This window comes from Typopeltis vanoorti, chromosome 4 (genome assembly GCF_054136105.1).
Source record: "Typopeltis vanoorti isolate ZY-2024b chromosome 4, IOZ_Tvanoo_1.0, whole genome shotgun sequence".
NCBI lineage: Eukaryota > Metazoa > Arthropoda > Arachnida > Uropygi > Thelyphonidae > Typopeltis > Typopeltis vanoorti.
Window position 1 is genome coordinate 86632754 of NC_143552.1, and position 18837 is coordinate 86651590.

Below are 18837 nucleotides of genomic sequence, written 5' to 3' on the forward strand. Positions count from 1 at the left end.
TAATGTGAAAGACTTATTGTTTTGGTAGATGCAAATAATGTGAAAGGCGACAAGTTTTATATGACGGAGGACATGAAAGTAGCAAAATAAGTGGATGAGAAAGTAGGATACCAAGTCTGTTGCTCTCCTTCTGCTCACTGACTGATCTCTGATCCATAATAACCACAGTCAACTTCTCAACTCACCTAAAGGTGTGTTGAGAGTGGACTGTAGTTACAGATCAATCAGTGCATTCATTGTGCAGATGGAGTGATGCACAAGTTGTGATTCGTGGAATGAGTTTAATGGACAAAATAACTTGCAGTTTGTACTTGAATAGATTTGAAAGCTGCAAAATTAGGAATCAGGGAAACAAGCTGTTGGGAAGGTGCATGTGTGTGTAAGGACCAGTGAGCCAATCAAGTGCAAGAACAAACAAAAAACGTTGGTTATAGTTCTGCCAATAAAAAATGAGAATGGGAACAATAAATATAAACTGTAAAGGTAGTTGTGGGTATTGGGAGCAGGGGGGGGGTGGATACTGCACTTTATCTACAGTAATGTAAAATAAGGGAGTTGTTTTTGGCATTTGTTAGTTCTTCTTGTCCAAAAGTTATTAGTATTAGTGAAATGTGGCTGACAGAAGATGATATAATTATTGGTAGGGTATAGTATTTTCAGAAAGGATGGGGGGGGGGTGTATTGATGATGATATTGCATGAACTGTAACCAAAAAAAGAGGAGAAGTTCAGAAGGAGATTGGAGAAGGAAAGATCTTTGAGGCCATCTGTGGCAGATAGAGGCCAACAGGACAAAATATATAGCCAGTTCTACTATTGACCAGTAGATGCAAAGGATGATATGGATGGCCTGTATGGCAAATAAACTCAATGAGTAGAGGGCAAGTAATTATTTTGGAGAGTTTCAACTAAAGGAACGTAGACTGAAAGGAGGAAAGTATACATGTATGGAAGGAAATGGAAATTATGCAGCTACAAAGGAATAATTATCTGCGACACCATAGGCTGGAAAGTACCAGGATTTGAGTGTTCTAAATCTAGTAATCCCATCAGAGGATCTATAACTACAGCACACCACATTGCTGCAAATTAGTGAAAGTGATCTCATAGATTGACTAAATATGTGGAATTTTCAGTTAAGAAGGAGTACATGTGAAATTACAGAGCTGGTAATTACAAAAATGAAGGCACTATCGTAAAACGGTAATGGGGATGTTTGAATGCAGTAGTAGCAAACTGCATACCTAGAGTCAGGATGATAAATTGAGGAGGAGATAAATAGATGAATGACATCATTAAGCAGGATCTGAAAAAAAAAAAGTTTGTGGAAGGAATTTAAAAGAGAAAGGTGACCAGAAGGATGACCAGCATGCTAAGGAAGGCAAAGAAGCGTATGAGAAGAAATTAGCTGTTTACAGCATAGGTAATATCAAAGATTTCTTTTGATGTGTGGAGATTAAAAGGAAAAATGACTGCAGTACAATAATTTTGATGAATTCTGATGGTAAGGAGGTAACTGAAGCAGACAAAATAGTACTGAGTGATCACTTTGCAAAAGATGTATCATCCAGATAGGGATTGCAGAAACAGATGCAATAAGTGCTGATGTGGAAAGAGGGATAGATAAACTAGAGGTGCTTAGGATAACTGCAGACTCTTAATGTGAATACAGCTATGGGATTAGATCGGAATCCTCATATTATGAGAATACACTAGGGAATTGGCATTATCTTTGACAGATTGTTTAATTTAAGTCTCAACTTTGGTCAGGTCCCAAGGGGTGAAAAGAGGGAAAAATATTTCTATCGTATAAGGGAGGCTTTAATAAGTTGATAATTTGCTAAGACGGATGCAGCAACTTAGCAATATATCAGCATTTCAGGAGTGATGGTCAAGGTATTGGAAGTTGGTTAAGGGCAAAATGTAGGAATAGGGGTGGATAGGAATGGGATACTTTATCAGGTCAGCATGGTTTTATGAAGAGTAGGTTATGTCTTAGTGATTTCCTTACTTTTTATAATAAAATGACAGTTTAAATGGATGAAGAGAATGGTTATATGATGATACTGCTCAGTGGCACACCCAGGGGGGGGATGACAAGGGGCCTGCCCCCTTCCCCAAGAAAAAGGAAAAAAACGCACTAGAAAAAAATCTTTTCCTGATTAAAATTCATTTTTTTAAGTTTATGTTGTATCGTGTCTTCTATTTCTATAGTTATGAATTAGCAATCATTGCAGATGCTCAGTTATAGGTCATATGTGATGTGTAGTGTGTATTCTCAAATCATGTACTCAACTCGGGTCCCCCCAAAGATTAAATCTTGAGTGCGTTACTGATACTGCTGTGCTTTACATTTGACTACCTCTCAAGTATCCTCGCATTCAATGGAGGCATATCTCAAGTATGCCTCCATTGAACTCTGTTACATAAACTGAAGCAAATGGGTATGGATATGAGGCTGGAGGATGTGGACAAGAGGATGCTTATTTATTTATTTATTTATTCGTATGGAGTTTCCTCCCTTTTTCTCCCCTTCCCTATTGGGGTGAGTTGAGCCCCCTCATGGGGGTTAAGTATTTATGGCTGTAGATCCGTGTGTGTTCGTTGGGCCGGTTTGCCTGCTTGTAAGATGAAAAATGCCAGATAAACTGGTGGAAAAAACCCTAAGTGTTCTTTTTTTGGTTGAGTAGAATCCAGGAAAAGGCTTGTGACCAGTGGTTACAGCAGGGCTATGAACTCAGGCTGCTACTGTTTAATTCGTACATTAATGATACTGAAATGATTTGTATCAGAAACTATGTTCAACAATAGTTAATAAAAATGATGTAGAGATCTTGCAGGATGATTTAGATAGACTGACAGCATGAGCAGATAATGCAGCAAAGTGTAATATTATGCATTTGGGATGAAAGGTTAAGAGCCTCTGTAGCTCAGTCAGTATAGATGAAGCCCTTTGGTCAGAAAGATCTGGGTTCGCTTCCCATCAGTGACGTGAGGAAACCTTTATCTGGTCTCTTTCGACTAAAGGTGAGTTAGCCAGTCTCATACAAAGGTAGGAGTTTTTTTTCACCCAGAAACTTGGGTTTTTTGTCCCCCCAGAATAGGCAAACTCGCCCTGTGAACATACATAGATTACAGTCATGCCGGTCCTGAGCCTGGATAAAAGGGGAAAGCAATGGTGAACTACCTTGTAAAAATCTCACCAGGAATAATTTGTGGGCAATGCCTGCAAAGTTACCTACAGTCGGAAACGACTGAAAGAGAAAAAAAACCAGGTATGAAAGGTTACCAGCTGTAACCTTTGATACCTGGTTATCAAAAATTGATGAGGATAGGCATTTAGGAATGCTGGTGGACTGTATTAAAGTTCAGAGAGCATATTGCAAAAGAGCCTATAATAGCTCACAGCATTACCTGGTTCAGTATAGGTACTTATGTGCTCATTATCACTCATGTTGAAGTTTAATGGAGAAAACACATATCTGAAAATAATAATTACTAACTACATTTATTTAGCTAATAAATTAGTATGCTAGTAATTTCACCTTGGTCACCGGGTGTCTTCATAGGCACAAAGAATATAACTAAGCACGTGCATTCAGACATACTAGCTGGAAAGCAAACACAGACAGAGTATGAAAGGCAATTCTAACTGATGTCTCCTATGGATGTTGTGATGGAAACTTTTTTGTGTTCATTACCCTGAACCACAGGAATAGCAGGCAATGCCATGGATATGAATCACCATCTCCAATGGAAAAATGCCCCTATTTATACAAGAACATATATAAATCGCAGACATTATTCCTAGAATCTACCTCAGTATTACAGCATTCACCAAATCTGAACTAATTCAGCTATCTCACTTTACCTGAAATATAGGAAAGTGTATTTTGAGACCATCAAGAAGTTTCCATTACTGCACTCATAGAGGATACCAGTTAGGACCATCGAATCCTGCCTTTCATACTCTGTCTGTATTTGCTTTCCTGCTAGTGTGTCTGCATGCAAGTGCTTGCTTATATTCTTTGTACTCATGAAGATGCCTTGATGACCAAGGCAAAATATTAGCATAGTAATTTATTAGCTAAATAAATTTCATTCATAATTATTATCTCTAGATGTATGGTTTTTCCATTAAACTTTATCATGAGGGTTAACTGGTTATTGGAGAACACACTGACAAGCAAAGATAGGTGGTTATACTTTTTTGTAAGGCTTTGATATTGTCCATCAGGAATGTTGCACAGGTCTGTTTGCCAAGGGGGTATATGGAAGAAGTGCATTGACGAATGACTAAGATGGTGGCATTCCGGATGGTGGTATACTCCAGACCTACCTGGAGTATACCAGGTCCCTTGCAGTTGCAAACTGTCCTACTATGGCCAAACAGGCAGGACAGCCAATAACAGGATATTAAAACACAAGGACTATATCCAGTTATACCAATACATCCACTCAGAACTTGCTGACCATGCATTGGACACCCACCATAGAATATGCTGGAAGAAGGCCACTTTGTTACACTGCAGCAAGTACAAGTACAAAAGATCATTCCTTGAATCAGCCTCAGCTCTTAAAAACTTCCCAAACCTCAACAAATTTGGTTGTTGAGACTGCCCGAAATTTGGGTAGCTTACGTTCTAAGATCATCATCAATTTAGTTCGCTATGGGGGCACCTTTAGTACTCTAGGACTGACTTCAGTTGCCTTTTTTTATGCCTCATTTGCTTAGTGTGAGCAAATAATAAGGCAAAAAATTATAGTCCAATCTGTATATCTCAAGTTGTAGTTAAGGTATTGGAGAGCGTGGTAAGAGATATAATACAAAAATGGGTTGATAATCTATTTTTGTTAAGTTTGAAACTGTGAAGTTTTCGAACATAGTGCTACATGGGAGGATAAATAGCAAGCAAGAGTAGGTAGTTTGTAAAGAGAGATAGATGCAGTGAAAGAGGAAGTGGAATGTCTCAGAAATGAGTCGAGAAGCGTGAAAGAAGAGATTAGGTGACTGGAAACAATGAATGCAAAGTGAATCAGAGTAGGAGTGAGAGAGAGTTATGGGAATGGTAGAAGAGAAGAGAATAGGAGAACCAGTAAAAGAGCAGGAATGAGAAAAATGCAAGAGAGAGAGTGCTGAACCAGCTATGGGGAGATGACAGGATAACAGGTAAGTAGAGCAATAAAGAAAGAAGTGTTAGAGGAGAGAGAGAGAGAGAGAGAGAGAAGGGTGCAGGTGAGCAAAGAAGAAACAGTGGTAAGAGGTGTGATGTATGGAAACTCATTGATCTATGGTGTGCAAGATAGAATACCCAAGGAGTCTTTGCCTGGAGGAATGAGTGATAGTGTGACTGTGGCAATTAAGTGGGAGGAGATGATTGTGATAGTGGGCACGAATGACTTGAGAGGTAGTCTGAATCTGGTGGCAAGAGATCTGAGGTTCGTGCTTGAGGTTGTACAGAAGATGATTGAGAGAGGGAAGATATTCTGTTTGTTGCCCAGGTATGATAATGAACAGCTGCAAAGAAAAGCATCAAAATCAATAGTATAATAGCCAGAATGTGTCAAAAGAGAAACCTGGATGCTTGGAAGGCATTTAAGGACTGAAAAGAACTGTATGCAAGAGAGCTTGCATTTGGAAAAAGGATGTACGAGGGTGGTCTGAAAAGTTCTCGGCCTAACAATGAAAAAACGAATTTATAATTTCAAAATTATTTTTATTTTTCGACATAATCACCCTTAAGACTAATACATTTATTCCAGCCATGCTCAAGCATCATTATCCCGTCCCTGTAGTGGTTCTCAGTAAGATCTGCAGAATACCCCTCTATAGCTGCAATCACCTCTTGATTCAAAGAAAAACGTTGACCAGTTAGGAAGAGTTTTAGTTTTGGAAAGAGACAGAAGTCAGAGGGAGCCAAATCTGAGGAATAGGGTGGATGTTCCAACAATTCATAGTGCAGATCCCTTAATTTTCCCATTGCCAAAACACCTTTGTGGATAAGTGCATTGTCCTGATGAAAGATGATTTTTTTCTTCTGCGAACCGAGTCTTTTCTTACGAATTTTTCCATCTAGTCTGGTTAAAAGATGGGAATAATATTCCCCAGTTATTGTTTTACTCTTTTCAAGATAATTAATAAATGAAATGCTTTTGGCATCCCAAAACACCAATGCCATGACCTTTCCTGCTGATGGAACCTACTTTGTCTTCTTTGGCGCCGAACAACTGGCTTCTGTCCACTGTTTGGATTCTGGTATGTATTGGTGAATCCAAGTCTCATCCATAGTAATAAATTGATGCACAAAATCAGTTTTATTCTTGTTAAAATGCTCCAAGCACTGTTCAGAGATTTTCATGCAAGTGCGTTTTTGATCTGCTGTGAGCAAGTGCAGCACCCATCTTGTTCAAAGCTTTTTCATTTGCAATTCTTCATGCAATATATGTCCTACACATTCTTCTGAAATGCCTATAGTCTCAGCAATTTCATGCACTTTGATTCGCCTGTTATCCAATACCGTATCATACATTTGATCAATGGTTTCTGGTGTTGTTACACTTTTAAACTCGACAGCCCATTTCTTAATTGTTGAAAATGAAGGAGAAGAATGCCCATAAACTTTTATGAACTTCTAATGAATTTCGTTTGATATTAAGCCTTCTTTTACAATTATAACCACACGATACTCAATTTTATCCATTTCAAGGGATACAGACAACACTTTTGCTTCAGACAGCTGTATAAATAAAACAAACTACTTGATAGAATGACTTGCAATTTCACATGGCTGCTTATGACAGATGTACCAACTTAGAAAAAAAAAATCTTGCTGATAGTGTTGCCATCTATGGTTGAGGCCAAGAACTTTTCAGACCACTCTCATAGGTATTTCGAAAGAATGTCTCTAGATACCTACATCCTTTGCCAAGACTGACTTGTTTGGCAATACAGCAACTAGAATTATTAGGGTGGATGATAGCAGGGATGGCCTCTTGTGGGAATAGTTGCTTGGGAGAAGGGGTAATACATCATGTAATGCTGAATCCAGTGGAGTCTGTAGGGGGGGAGGTTAATGATAACTATAGCAACAGTGGCAATGTCTTAATTCTTTATACTAATGCCAGGAGTACACGGAATAAAGGAAATAAACTGGTGGTACTGATAGCATCAGCCTGTCCAAAAATCATTGGGATATCTGAAACATGGTTGACAGAAGATGATATACTGACAGAAATAGAAGTAGCAGGGTATAGCATTTTTTAACAGGATAGGAAGAGCAAACGTGGTGGTGGTGTACTGGTTATGATAAGTGATGATTTATGACCTCTCAGAGTGGAGGATTTGGAGAGTAATGGCACTAATGGTTTTGAAAGTGTGAGGTGGGAAGAACAGGATATTTGGTGGGTTGTTGCTACAAGCCTGGGAGCATAGTGGGTGAAGTGCAGGAGATGTTTAGGCTGTTGAGGTTGGCAAGTGCAAGAAGACTGATTATTATGAGAGATTTTAACTACAGCAGTATAAATTGGGAAGAGGAAACTGCATGTAGTAATAACAGAATGAAATTTCTGGAATTATTGAGTGACAACAGTCTTAGGCAACATGCAGTAGAAGGAACAAGAGGTTCAAGAAATGTAGATTTGGTCATAGCATCAGAAGAGCTGATTATAACTGAGATGGCATCACAGCCCTCAGTTACAGAGAGTGACTGTGTGGTTTTGACTTAGATTAGACATGCAGGAGTATCAAAGAGAAAGGAATGTATGTGGGATTATAAGGCAGGTGATTATAATAGTTTTAGATATCAACTTGGGACAGTTCCACGGAGGAAGGAATTGGAAGGGTGAGATATCATTGGTGCTTGGGAACTGATTTAACTGATATTAGTTCTGTCCTCCTACCACAAGATTCCACTGAGTACAAATACACAGAGAAGAAAAGATTCAGAGATAGATACCATTATTTAATATAGTAAGTTTCCTTAACACCACAAAGAAGCTGCACGATTCTGGAAAAATGTGCTTGAGTATATTTAAAGGTAAAAAAGAGGTTATGGAAGAGATATAAGGAGAGTGGTGGAGAGCAGATGCATAAAGAATAGAACACTCATGCCAGGAAATTGATTGATATGGTAAGGGAGGCAAAACTGGAATATGAGAATAGATTTTGAAAGTTTATTTTTCACTTGGTTAGACTATAATAAATTTAGTTTAATCCTTTCTCCAAGTGTGAGCAAACAAAGTTTGCACCTGAAAATATCTTCAGGACTGGGGTAAGGTAGTACAACACCGGACAACTCGTAGCAAAGGTGAACCAAGCTAACATCACTCCTATCTCAATACCTTCCATAATGCAAAACACATCTCCTTGCGGATATGTATAATGTTATGCATTAAGGGAAGGGCCACTACCCAGACTAGTTTTGACCTTTATTGAGGCCTCTTCAGTGGGAGCCAGGCCCAGAAGTGGAGATACCAGGCAGAAGCAATGGCGAGGTCATCTTTACCTATAGGAGTTGCCAAAAGGTGTGCCACCTTTTTATTAAATTACTCTGGATTTAGACTTATTAAATTTCTGGATTTAGAAAGATGTTGAAAGTTTATTTTTCACTTGGTTAGACTATAATAAATTTAGTTTAATCCTTTATCCAAGTGTGAGCAAACAAAATTTGCACCTGAAAATATCTTCAGGACTGGGGTAAGGTAGTACAACACCGGACAACTCGTAGCAAAGGTGAACCAAGCTAAGTTGTCCGGTGTTGTACTACCTTACCCCAGTTCTGAAGATATTTTCAGGTGCAAACGTTGTTTGCTCACACTTGAATAAAGGATTAAATTAAATTTATTAATGAGAATAGATTGTTTGGCCTTGAGATCCAAAGAAAATCCTAAGGAATTTTTTTGTTATGGCCAGTAGGACGAGAAATGATTGTAGAAGAATGACTGTTGGATAAAAATGGAAATACAGTGACTGATGCAAAGGACATAGTGGAGTTATTCAATGAACACCTGATTGAGGTAGATCAGTGGTAGGCAATGGGACTAGATGGGATTTTGTCACGGGTTTTGAGAGAATGTGCTAAAGAACCAACAGCTCCATTGAATTGGCTTTTCAATGAAAGTCTGGCCATGGTAAAGGTACCCAAGGAGTGGAAGGCGGGTAAGATAGTGCCATTGCAGCAGACTGGAAGTGTCAAACTATAGACCAGTTTGTATTTCATCAGTAATTGTTAAGATCTTGGAGAAATTAGTGAGGGATCATTTACAGCATTAGGCAGATAAGGGTAATGTTATCTGTGAGAGTCAGCATGGATTTGTTAAGCAGCACTCTTGTTTTAGTAATATGATTGGAACAGGGCTGACACTGGTTAGTTCTTTTGTTTGGTGGAACAGGGGGTTGAAGGAGTGAGGATGAGGGAGGTCATCCCTGGAAGTGACCAAAAGAGAGTTGTGAGCAAGCAGGTGAGGAGTGGTTTCTTTGCATGAAGGGGGTGGTTGTTGAACTTGGAATGCATTGCCTGATAAAGTGGTGGGAGAGCACAAACAGTCAATGAGTTCAAGGAGTGATATGATAGACTTTGTGTTTTCTAGGATGGGCTTTCCATGATGAGTCTTTTGACTCCATGGAGGCCTGAATAATAATAATAATAATAATAATAATAACGATATTCTTTGTGCTTGTCACCATGGGTTTGTTAAAGGCAGGTCATGTTTTACAAACTTGCTTATGTACTATAACAAGGTGACGAATGTGTTGGACAAGAGATATGAATATGCAGTGTTTCACTTTGATTTTGCAAAGGATTTTGATAGATTGTCACACCATAAGTTGGTCACTAAACTGAAGCAGATAGGATGGATGATAGGCTAGTGATTTGGATAGGTGAATGGCTCTCAGACAGGTATCAGCAAGTTGTCTATGGGGGTGGCACTATCTCAAAAGAGGAAGGTCACTCTTGGTGTGCCATGTCGGTCAATTTTGGGACCACTGTTATTTAATTTGTATATTAATGATATTGGGATAGGTTTTACTGGAGATATACAACTGTTTGTAGGTGATGCAAAACTGGGGATATCACTAAGGAATCAAGCAAATGTTGTGGCCTTACAGAAAAACTTGAATAGATTGTTTGAGTGGTCAACAGTAGGGAACTGCCACTTCAGTGTTACCAAGTGTAAGGTTCTGAAATTTGCTAGGTAATAATGGGATGCAAAGTATACACTTGGTGGGGAAATTTTGGAGGCAGTTAAGGAGATAACAGACCTTGGAGTGATGGTGGACAGGGATTTGAAGTTCAGAGGTCACATTGTCCAAGTTGTGAAGATCATATCAGATTACGGCAATGATACAGAGGACCTTAAGTTACCTTTCATTTTGGAAAATTATGGAGACAACTACCGTGTTTGAGTAAAACTTTAGTTTAATATAAACTAAGATCCACTTTCAACCTTAAGTTACAGAAATAAAGAGGTTCTGGTTCCATTGTATAAGGCTTTGATCAGGCCTTATATGGATTATTGTGCACAGATTTAACCCACTGATTTTCATGGTGATTAGGACATGTGGGAAAGGGTCCAGAGAAGGCTGACTAAGGTCATAACTGGTCTTTGGGATGTGGGCTATAAGGAACAGATCGAAGGAATGCAGTTTGCAAAGCCTTGTGAATAGGAGGAAGAGAGGGATATGATTGAAAACATTTAAGTTGGTAAAGGGTTGTTACCAGATTAATGTGGAAGAAATGTTTTAGAATAGGGGAAGGGGGGAGTGGAACCAAGGGACATTCCTGGAAGTTGTATAAGTAGGAGGATATGAGCAGGAGCATAAAGAGTAGGCTATTTGCATGGTCAGTGGTTGATCAGTGGAAAGTGTTGCCTGATATTGTGGTGAATGCATATATGTTGAATGAGTTTAAAGCATAGTTTGATGGGTTTTGTGTATAACAGTGTTTGTCTCTCGTGGTGAGTCTTTTGACTCCATGGAGGTCTGGTGTTAATAATAAATAATAATAGATAAATAAATGTTGTGATGTAGGTCAAAGGTGGGTCTTCACTTTTTTTTTTTTTTTTTTTAATGTAATGTTTTGATTTTTGATTTATATTTTTCAGGTATTCCAATACATTAATTTATATGATCTGGCATACTTATGCAGAAGTTGAACTATCACTGAGTAAGTGTTTATCCTAGTTATATTTAGATAACTAGGTTCAAACATAATTTCTGCAGATTATACCTCCTGAATTTCAACAGTGAGCTCAAGCACATTTTTCCAGAATCGTGCAGCTTCTTTGTGGTGTTAAGGAAACTTACTATGTTTGTAATGGTATCTATCTCTGGATCTTTTCTTCTCTGTATATTTGTACTCAGTGGAGTCTTCTGGTAGGAGGACAGAACTAATATCAGTTAAACCAACTATGGATAGTTAATTCTATTATATTTTCTTTCAGCTTTAATCAACAGTATATGCAAACATCTGTCTAAGTGCTCAGAAGGGTTGAATCAACTTATGCAGGACTCAACAAATTATGTGAAATCCTACTTGTCATGCAAAAAAAGTTTAATGGATTTTGTATGGAAAGTTATTTTTTATTAAATAATTTTTTTTTATTTTGTCCAGTCTGCAGCTACTCACCAGCTAGCATATTCAAATTTCTGTAGCTTTTGCTGTGATTCATGTTGAAGTTTCTAAAACAGAAAACTATCTAGAAAATGGAATGCACATAAATAATTTATTGGCTAAAATTATTATTATTAATATGTGTATAACAAAAGGGACCTCCTAGGTCCCTTTTGTTATATACACTGCTTATCATACCATGCCTTAAACACATTCAAATTCTCTGCAGACACCATGCTCTAAGGCAATGCTTTCCAATCATTCACAACTCTCCATCCAAAAACCCTGCTTCTCATTCCCCCTGCTCACACCCTCCTTATACAGCTTCCAGGAATGATTTCTTGTTTTTTCCCCAATCTTCCACCATTTTATGAAAAACCTCTTCAGCATTAATCCTATAACAACCCCTTACCAACTTGTACATCAATATCACATTACTCATCTTCCTCCTATCCATTAGTAATTCTTGTAGAAAGGCTTATACGCTGGTTAAACATGATAACTAAATACTTAAGGAATTGACAGCGTACACTAAAAATATAAATTAAATCAACTTTAATATATACTTTCCGATATTTCGGCAATGTCACGTTGCCATCTTCATGGAACTTAAGATAAAGACGTGCACGCAAGTACTACATAACAGCAAATGAGAAATGAAGCGAGAAAGCTACCGTTTTCCTAAAGTCCTGATGGTGCCCCTGGCGGGCTATATTTGATAGTTATTGGCCTTTGGGCTGAAGTTCTTCTGATATATGTTTCCCAAATTTGGGGCAGTCTCATGCATCCAAATTTGTTAAGGTTTGGCATGTTCCTATGGACTGGGGCTGATTCCATGAATAGTCTTTCATATTTGAACTTGCTGCAGTGTATAACTGTGGCTTTCTTCCACCTTATTCTGTGGCGGGTATCCAGAGCATGGTCTGCAAGCCCAGAGCAGCTGTACTGGTGAAATCGGATGTAGTCCTTGTGTTCTGAAATTCTGATATTTGCTGTCCTGCCTGTTTGGCCAAAATAGGACAATTTACAGCTGCAAGGGACCTGGTATACACCAGGTAGGTCTAGGGGAAGTGGTTGGTCTTTAGTGGAGTGGATAAGGGTTGCCAATTGTCTATATGGTCTGTAACAAGAGGTCAAGTCATGTTTTTTTAGGATATTTTTGATTTTTTCCGAGGTGCCTCGGATGTAGGGAATAGTGATGGATTTAGAGTAATCTTTTTTGTGAAAGGGGGGGGGGGGGGTTGTGGATAACTGGTTTTAGTATTTTTTGGATTTTTTGGGAGTGGTAGCCATTGGCTGAGAAAGTGTTAAGGATGTGATTTAGTTCAGTAGTTAGGGCTTGGTCAGAACTATATCGGAAAGTATATATTAAAGTTGATTTAATTTATATTTCTGGTGTACGCTGGCAGTCTGTCAATTCCTTAAGTATTTAGTTATCCTATCGACTAGGTATATTGGTAAATTGTATTGTCTCAACCTTTCTTTATATTCATCATTCCAGATATCAGAAACTATTTTGGTCAACTGCCTCTGGACCCTCTCCAGCATATGTTTATCCTTTTGAAAACCAGGTGACCAAATCTGTGTAACTTCTACAAGTCATTGTCCTCTGCATAAAATCTTGGCAGAATTCGTTGTGATGTCCTCACAATTTTGGCAATATGTCCTCTGAATTTTAGATCCTTATCCACCATCACCTGAAGATCTCTTATTTCCTCTACCTCCAACAATATATCCCCACCAAGAGCAAATTTTTACATCCCATCTTTGTTTTCCATATTTTAAAACCTTACATTTTGCAGTGTTGAACTGTCATTTCCACTCCTGTACCTATTCACTCAGTCTATTCCAAGTCTTCTTGTAAGGCCACAACATCTGCTCTACTCCTCATAGTTCGTACCAACTTTGTGTCATCCATAAACAACTGTATATCCCCATTCAAATCTTCCCCAATATCATTAACATACCAGTTAAGCAGCAATGGCCCTTAAACAGACCCCTGAAGCACACCACTAGTAACTTTCCTCTTCTGGGATATTGCTCCTCCCCAACACACAACTTATCAATATCTATCAGACAGCCAATCTCCAATCCATTGCATTAGTCTAATATCCAACTCCATTCCCTCTAGTTAGACTGTCAACTTATTATTAATTATTTATAAGATGACATTTTGTTAGCTCAAACAGCATTATCAGAGGCACTTTATCAATACATCAGAATGTATTGTTAAGTAATTAATTGTAAGGTAATTGTAAGGTAAAATAATGTACAGGTAAAGTAATGGTAATATCTATTATTAATACTGATGGATAGATAGGAATGTTCACCAAAATCTATGTAAGATCACACCAGTTGTGTTGCAGTTAACCAGTTTCTGTATTAACTTATGGCATTTTCAGAAACAGCTTCTCTGATTTAATCTGGAATTTGTGAAGTAGCTTGACTTTCTTCCATCTGATGAAATGGTCTTCCTCCAAGCATGTTGTACTAGTCTACTTTTTTGGTTATCCATACTGAATGAATTTTTTATGTTTGTTTTCTGACCAAGGTAGTCTGTCCTATCTCTCAAAATACCGAGTTCCACACTGGCAGAGGATGCTGTAGACACCTGGGAAAGGAAGAGGAATGATCCTTGATTTATGTTAAGAGAGTGGAAACTTTGTTTATAGGCTTGTATACTGTTCTGATTCTGTGTTGTTTCAGGAGGGAGTCTGCTTTCTTCATTGCACTTTTCATGCAGGGTAAAGTTGTGGTGTATATGTAATCTGGTTTGGGGGAATGGGGCTTATTGTTCTTTTAAAGGATTTTTGTGTGTGTGTGTGTGTGTGTGTGTGTGTGTGTGTGTGTGTGTGTGTGTGTGTGTGTGTGTGTGTGTGTGTGTGTGTGTGTGTGTGTCCATTTTGAAAGATGTAAGTAGGACCTGCTGTTCTTGGTACATTAGACAAAATTCATTTTGTCTTGAAGGCTAAAGTTTTAAAAATTCCAAGTTTCTGAGCAGGATGGTGATGTGAAATGGTATGTATGCCTGTGTGTGTGTGTGTGTGTGTGCGTGCATGCGTGCGTGCATGGGCTTATTATAGTGAGGAACCAGTTCACTTGCCTTATAACAAAAGTATCCAAAAAAGGCTAGAGCCCTTTCTTTTTTTTTTCTTATGGAGTAAAACTAATTTGGAGGATAGATAGTGTTGAGGAAATTTAGAAAGTTAGAAAGAGCCTATGTGAACAAATGGCAAAGACATCGTCTATGTTTTTCTTGTTGAAAGGCTTATACGCTGGTTAAACATGATAACTAATAATTAAGGAATTGACAGCATACATTAGAAATATAAATTAAAAACAAATTTAATAAATACTTTCCAATATTTTGGCAATGTCACGTTGCCATCTTCTTGGGAACTTAAAATAAAGAACAGGTGCACGCAAGTGCTACATAACAGCAAATGAGAAACGAAGCGAGTAAGCTACCGTTTTCCTAAAGTCCTGATGTGCCCCCTGGTGGGCTCTATTGGTAGTTATTGGCCTTTGGGGTGAAGTTCTTCTGATATATGTTTCCCAAATTTAAAATAGCACTAAAATAGCTATGTTTATGTTGGCTAGGGAACCAAGCAAGGCAAGCCAGGCTTTACTTCGGGAGCAAATTACCGCTACACGCGGTTCCCTAGCCAATATAAACAGAGCTATTTTAGCGCTACAGGATGAGCTTTCAAATACGCTTAATCACGAACTTTGGTCAATTCTACATGACGTCTTGTGTACGGCAGCAAATAAAGAATTCAAACGAAAACGGAGTCGACATATCAACAAGTTTGATAAACTAAAAAAGAACTCGACGTCCAAACAAAAACTACAAACCAACACTGTAGTTAACCTTTCGTCAGTTACCTTGAAGTCTGAAGCACTCAACGCTCTGTCACATGGTCACAACTTTGCCATTGCTCCTAGGAAATTACCGGCCAAGGAATTCATGATCCAGATTGAACGCAGGATTCGCCACCTTCCAAACCACATCGGCAACGATATTAGATTGGATGTAGCCTGTGTTCTCACAAAAGCAAACCACCAAAAACCAACATATCCATTAGTGAATACAAGTCACTACAAGAATTAAAGAAAAAAAAAGAAATAGTTATCACCAAAGCGGATAAGCTTAAGGCTTTACTATTAGATCGAGCTACTTACCTCCCCATTGAATACAATCCCACCAACTCACAAATTAGAAAACTCCATAGGCTCCCTAAGAAGGTTACTTCTTGGCCTGTGGAGATTACTAACAGACTAAAACCATATAACTCTAGACCCCCCCCCCCCCCCTTATATATGGGCTCCCAAAAATACACAAAGAAAATGTGCCATGACGTCCCATAGTGGATGGCATTGATTCCCCCACTTACAAACTAGCTAAGTATTTAGCCAAAGCGCTCTCACACTATACTGGCAATACACCATCGCACATAAAAAACTCAGCCCACTTCAAAGCCAGCATAGAAAAACCTTACACTCCAACTTAATGACATAATGGTCAGTTTTGACTTCTCCTCCTTATTCACAAATGTCCCCCCCTCAAAACCTTAGAGCTAATCCAAGCTAAATTTCCTCCCAATATCTCAGCCCTATTTCAGTTCACAATGAACTCAGGCTATTTCGTTTGGCAGGAAAAATTCTACAAACAGATTGAGGGGACAGCCAGGGGTTCACCACTTTCCCCACCCTTGGCCAACTTCTTTATGGAGACTTTTGAAGAGAAAGCCTTAAACTAAGCCCCACAAAAACCTACCATATGGCTTTGCTGCATTGATGATGTTTCGCTATTTGGCCACATGGCCTGGATACACTCCTCTCCTTCTTAACACACTTAAACAACCAACACCCTAGGATCAAGTTCACCTCAGAAAAAGAGAAAAACAATAGCCTCCCCTTCCTAGACACACTAGTCACCCGCCAAACTGATGGAACCTTGGGTTTCTCAGTTTATAGAAAACCCACCCATACAGGCAGATACATTCACCAACAATTCCCCCCCCCCCCCCCCACACACACACAACAATACGGAGTTATTAAGACACTATTCAACAGGGCAAAACTTATCTGTTCAAATGATTAAGCCTAACCACTGAACTAAATCACATCCTTAACACTTTCTCAGCCAATGGCTACCCCCCCCCCCCAAAAAAAAAAAAAAAAAAAATCCAAAAAAATACTTAAACCAGTTATCCACAACTCACCTCCCCCCTTCACAAAAAAGATTATTCTGACTCTATCACCATCCCCTACATCCAAGGCACCTTGGAAAAAATCAACAAAATTCTAAAAAAAACATGATTTAACCACCTGTTATAGACCATATAGAAAATTGGCATCCCTTATCTGCTCCACTAAAGACCAACCACTTCCCCTAGACCTACCTGGTGTATACGAGATCCCTTGCAGTAAATTGCCCTACTTTGGCCAAACAGTCAGGACAGCAAATATCAGAATCTCAGAACACAAGGACTACACCTGATTTCACCAGTACAGCCACTCTGGGCTTGCAGACCATGCTCTGGATACCCGCCACAGAATAAGGTGGAAGAAAGCCACAGTAATAAACTGCAGCAAGTTCAAATATGAAAGACTATTCATGGAATCAGCGTCAGCCCTTAGGAACATGCCAAACCTCAACAAATTTGGGTGCATAAGACTGCCCCAAATTTGGGAAACATATATCAGAAAAACTTCAGCCCAAAGGTCAATAACTACTAATATAGCCCGCCAGGGGGCACCATCAGGACTTTAGGAAAATGGCAGCTTCCTCGCTTCGTTTCTCATTTGCTGTTATGTAGCACTTGCGTGCACCTGTTCTTTATTTTAAGTTCCCAAGAAGTTGGCAACGTGACGTTGCCGAAATATTGGAAAGTATTTATTAAATTTGTTTTTAATTTATATTTCTAGTGTATGCTGTTAATTCCTTAATTATTAGTTATCATCGTCTATGTATCTCAACCATACTTGGACCTGAGGAAAGCCAAACTGCCAAAAATTCAGACAATTCCAAGTTAGCAATAGGTGTTGAAAGTAGAAAGTCCATTGCAGCACCTTCAGCTTGTTTAAAGAGCTTGTTGTTCACCTAAAACATCTCAATTTAAAATAATGCCTAGAAAAGTTTACAAATGTCAGGAAAATAAATTTTGTAAGGGCAACTAGTGTGTTGTCTTCTGGAACATTTGTAAAAAGGAATGATACAGTGAACTTCAATAGATCTCTTCAGTTGAAAATCACTGAAGTTTTTTTGCCCTGATTTGTGATTGTCATGGAAGCCTAAATTTCTAAATCTTCTCAGAATGACTGAAACTAACCAAACTAAATGTACATTTTATTATGGTTAATCTTTGATTTTAAATCAGCTGTTCTACACTCAGAATGAAAGTTTTCTTTAGTGTATTGCCTACATGTGTTGTTATCTCATTTGAAGCGAGTGTTTATTTTTACTGTTGTATTTGATATAAACATTTTGGATATATTTTGATGATATCTCATGTTGCTTAATGCTAATATAATATAGTCATTTGCATATATAATATATGCATTTTTTAGGTTGTACGCATTGTTGATGATACTATAGATGCAAGGTTCTTTGGAGCACATGACAGGTTAGTTTCACTTTTTTTATGCTTAATATTTGATAAAGATTAAGCAATTAATTAAATAATTTGTGGTTTGTTTTTTTCTTCTTTTTTTTTCTTTTCTTTTCTTACTTTTTTTTTTTTTTTTTTTATAAATCATAACAATGATAATATTTTACAATATGTAGATATGCGATTTCTTTGTAGTTATTTACAGTTAACATTTGAAAACATCATCAGGATTTTAATTTAAACGTGTTCATTATTTGTAATTTTTTAAAGCTTATCAAAGGTAATATTTCAAAACAGTATAGATAGGTGGTTTGCTCTATATTTTGTATGTAAATTGCATACTGAAAATAAAAAATAAATATATATTTATATGTATACACATACACACTACTTGGAAAGAGGTCATCAGACATGCCCATGAATATCAAGGCACATCATGCCATGTAATGAGTCATGTGTTTGTAAATTGGAGGAAAGCGATGCTCCCAAAGTCAGTGCAACTGTGTTTGGGTGAAATGGCTATGAGAAGGGAACTGACAGAGTTTGAAACAGGTGTTGTGATAGGATGCCATGTTGCAAGCCTGTCTGTTTGGCAAATTGTTGACAAATTGG

At 38.1% G+C, this 18837-nt stretch overlaps 1 protein-coding gene across 1 annotated transcript in view; it reads left to right on the forward strand.

Moving 5' to 3' along the window:
* The window catches only part of LOC150107476 (uncharacterized), a 574892-nt gene that overhangs the window by 269560 nt on the left and 286495 nt on the right, over positions 1 to 18837 (forward strand). The window contains exon 12 of the mRNA XM_090392109.1: positions 18185 to 18240. Within this exon, the coding sequence (XP_090248235.1) occupies positions 18185 to 18240 (56 nt within the window). The remainder of the gene's footprint in view (positions 1 to 18184; positions 18241 to 18837) is intronic.